This window comes from Limulus polyphemus, unplaced genomic scaffold, assembly GCF_000517525.1.
Source record: "Limulus polyphemus unplaced genomic scaffold, Limulus_polyphemus-2.1.2 Scaffold9550, whole genome shotgun sequence".
Lineage (NCBI taxonomy): Eukaryota > Metazoa > Arthropoda > Merostomata > Xiphosura > Limulidae > Limulus > Limulus polyphemus.
In genome coordinates, this window is record NW_013675160.1 from 21,232 (window position 1) to 25,496 (window position 4,265).

At 35.1% G+C, this 4,265-nt stretch overlaps 1 protein-coding gene across 1 annotated transcript in view; it reads left to right on the top strand.

Moving 5' to 3' along the window:
* Nucleotides 1-3,850, top strand: part of LOC106475976 (diacylglycerol kinase beta-like) — a gene marked incomplete at its 3' end in the record, with an annotated part of 9,320 nt that extends 5,470 nt beyond the window's left edge. The window contains exon 5 of the mRNA XM_022379967.1: nt 3,786-3,850. Within this exon, the coding sequence (XP_022235675.1) occupies nt 3,786-3,850 (65 nt within the window). The remainder of the gene's footprint in view (nt 1-3,785) is intronic.
* Between the last annotated feature and the right edge of the window lie 415 nt (nt 3,851-4,265).

The window sequence follows — 4,265 nt, forward strand, 5'->3', positions numbered from 1 at the left end:
AGTTTAAGTTGTGGTTTGTAGTCTCTCTGTTAGTTTAAGTTGTGGTTTGTAGTCTCTCTGTTTAAGTTGGGGTTATATTTGTAGAAGCCTTATCTTCCACAACGACTATTATAACATATTTTGTAAGTTACCACTTTGTATATACCAAGTATTGTGTTATCAAATCAGATTACCATTCTATTCATTTACTTCGTATGTAAGGTAATTAGTGTTATTAAAGTTAAATAGATGGAGCCACTTCCTTAATACAACGCTCTAGCGGCCAATAAAGTTATTATTTAATAAAAATATTTATGTGAATAATGTTGAAATTGATTTATATTTTAGCAGTACAACGATATATGTTTCCAGACATACAAGGTTATTTAAATGGGCTATCTGTGCCGTGCCCACCATGAGATACAATACTTAATAAAGACTATATTTTCTATTAATACTTGCAAGTTAAACAAATCAAAATTCAACTTTAAATCTTGTCCAAAACATATACGTATGTAATGTATCAATAGTAAGTTATAAATGGGTTGTTTGTACAAGTTATGTTCAGACTATTAATTAATGTACACGTACCTTGAATTAAATTATATGTAATAGATATAAGTTAAATACAGCTTATAAATATATATACGAAAGCAAGCAATGTTGTAATTAAGCACAAAGCTACACAATGGGCTATCCGTGCTCTGCCCACCACGGGTATCGAAACCCGGATTCTAGCGTTGTAAGTCCGCTGTGCCAGGGGGGCTTATATATATATATATTAAACGTAAACAAAACCGATGTTGTTTTTTTTGGCACAATGAAAGAAGAAATATTTATTAGATATTTCAGCTGACTAGCTTCGGTAACAAAGTTACTGTCATTAGGACTAGTAGCTACTTTACAGAAACTAGTCGGCTTAAAAATCTGACAAATATTTTACTTTTCATTGTGCCAAAAAAACGTCGTTTTGTGTGTGTGTTTTTTTACTCTTAATCTAGTAACACGATGTGCCTGAAAGGAAATAACGTCTTTTGTATGTTTTAAGTCCAGTTCTACTGACAACTTTACCTTTTTAAAGTTATTTCAATACGGTGTCTTTCAGAAAACAACCTCAATACTCAGCGAAGAAAATGTACGTTATTATTTGAAAACAGTAGTATTCAGGAATATATTGTATAAAAATAAATGTGTCCTAGTGTCTTTGATCTCCGTCACCTGCTGCGACGTATGGATGTCGAATGTAAGTAACTGAAATGACGTTAGAAAGAAGGGATAACAAGGCACGAGCAAAAGCGATTAAGGCTTAGCTGCGCGTTTAGGGTAACGGGAGTTAAATACGTTACCGAGAAACAAATTGATAGTAAGCACGTTTACGCTAGATAGCAACTGCGTTATTTCGTATTTTAAAAATGGGATTAAGTAAAGATGAGAAACGTCAGCGAAAGTGAGAGAAGACAAAGCTGAACAAAGGAAACGAAACAGAATAAGAAAACCGATCGCTGAAAAGAACATTTGATATATAAATTAGGAAACGAACTTCGGAATATAGTGTAACGTAGCTAAAGTAAACAACTGAAGTAAAACGACTTGCTAAGATTTTACAGCCGGGCGAGAATATTAATTACATAGTGAAGTGAAAGTTCTTTACGTGTTTATGTAATTTTCAGGAGTACTATCATCAATGCCCCCTATAATTTTTTCATTCCATATGCCGAATGAATTTGTTTTCATGTGCACCAGTATCAAGGCAGTGTGCGCTACCATTTCTTTTTTTTTGGGGGGGGGGGTATTTTTAAATCATCAACCCTATTGAATCATTAGGCCACTTTTCAATGCTACCAGTTGGTTATTTGGGGTTTTAGGCCTTATCGACCGTCAGGGTCATTAAGGCCGTCAACGTGTTGAGCCTCCTCACCATTACTGAGGAATGTGCGCGGCTGGAATAAGTAAGTGCGCGGCATTTGATTGGTTGTTGTGCAGCCTCGCAGCTTAGACTTTAGACGAAATCTATGTGAGATTATTTTTATAGAAATAAGATGGAAACCAACACACATTTCGTTATATATATATGTAAACTTCGAAATCTATTTACAAATAATGAAAGACAGAGTAGAAAAAAGTATCTAAATGGACAAATATAATTATTATTATATTTTCAATAACTTGAAATTCAAATGTCCAAATGTGTGCTTGTATAGTTAATGAGTTCTTTTCTTTTTTTGAATTTATGCACAAAGCTACACAATGGGCTATCTGGCTCTGCCCACCACGGGTATCGAAACCCGGTTACTAGCGTTGTAAGTTCGCAGACATACCGCTGTGCCACTGGGGGGCTTCTATTAAGAAACGAAAGATTAAAAAATTTTATTGATTAGCTTTTACTATTTGTCCGTTTTTGGATATACAGATAGATCTTACAATTATTGTTTGTTTTTGATTAAGCACAAAGCTACACAAGGGCTATCTGTGCTCTGCCCACCACGGGTATCGAAACCCGGTTTCTAGCGTTGTAAGTCCGCAGACATACCGCTGTGCCACTGGGGGGCCTTACAATTATTAATTTTTAACCAGTACAACTGAATTTTATATAAAAGCTGTCTTAAGAAGTCACAGATAACAAATCATAATAGAACAAATATAAATTAATGAAACTCTTAAAAAATACCGATAACTCAATTGAAGATTTTATCTTTAAAATACATTTTGTAAATTTAACCCTTTGTTTTCGTCAAAAACGTTTTTAGTAAAACGTGACATAACATGCACAATTTATACTTTATTTTCTCTATATATAACGGTGTCGTGTTGGTAAAATTAGTATCAGATCTAAAGTGTTTCACTATATGTAGCAGTTTTTGATAGTCTATCGTATTTTCACGTCTTCGACGTTGGTGGTTTGCTTTGTTTTGAAAATCTAAATCGCACGTTACAAGCAATATTAACGATTTGGTGTCAGCTTTTCTTGAAGTTATGACGCCTCGATTATTTGCGGGACGCTTTGCTCTAAAACTAACAAACAAACTTGCATATTACAAAAGATGTAATGGGCTATCTGCTCTCCGTCCACCGCGGGGAATCCAACCCCGGATTTTAACTTACCGCTTACCCACCGAGGAAGAAATTTCATTAATGTGTACAGAAACACGAGTAAGTAACCGAAAGCAGCTTATTACAGTCCTACACAACAACAACAACAATAACAAAAAGGCTTGGCCTAGTGCATTAGTGGATCAGAAAATTCACGATTCGCGACCAGTTGCCACAAAAACGTGCTTCACATTTTTAGGCTATAAACACGACGCTCAAATCCCACCTCTGATCATAAAAGAGTGGATAAAGAATTGGCGGGGGGTGCTCTTTACTGGCTGCTTTCCATCTAGTCTTATCGATTCAAAGCTAGGGACGACTTTGAGAAGTTATCCCTTGCGTGGCTTTGCAAACAAATTCCAAACAAACATACCATCACAGATATCTCGAGAACGTTTGGCTCGAGTTTATTTACACGTGCGTTTAACATCATTATAGTTTTAAACGGAAACAATAGCTTTTGACGTTAATATGTAACATTTTACAGACAGTTTGTGGGTGTCTGTTAGGTTGATCCAGTTTTTCTTATTACAGTTAAACGGAAACAATAGCTTTTGACGTTAATATGTAACATTTTACAGACAGTTTGTGGGTGTCTGTTAAGTTGATCCAGTTTTTCTTATTACAGACTTAATGCTATTTTCTGTTTTGTGTATCATATGAACCTCATTTTCCTATTAATAAATATTAACCCCAAATGTTTATTTTTTGGGCAGGATGCGTCCATCGCCATAAAGTTTCATTTGGAAAGAGAAAAACACCCAGAAAAATTTAACAGCAGGTATTTATTTTTCAGGATTTTTTTATCTATTTCATTTTTAAAAAGATATTTCAGTTAAACAGAAAGGGTTTATTTGGTCAAAATTATTGTTTTTCTTTTTGCTTGTTAGTCACGCTCGTAACTGAGCGTCCAATAATATTAAGGAATTTCTTTCTATTTTAAATCGTGGAGTGAGGACTTCTCGTTAGCGCGTGTCTGTGTGAAAACTAACGCTATGTATGTACAGTAGCACGTGACTGGAGTTGTGAAAACTAACGCTATGTATGTACAGTAGCACGTGACTGGAGGTGTGAAAACTAACGCTATGTATGTACAGTAGCACGTGACTGAAGTTGTGAAAACTAACGCTATGTATGTACAGTAGCACGTGACTGAAGTTGTGAAAACTAACGCTATGTATGTACAGCAGCGTGTG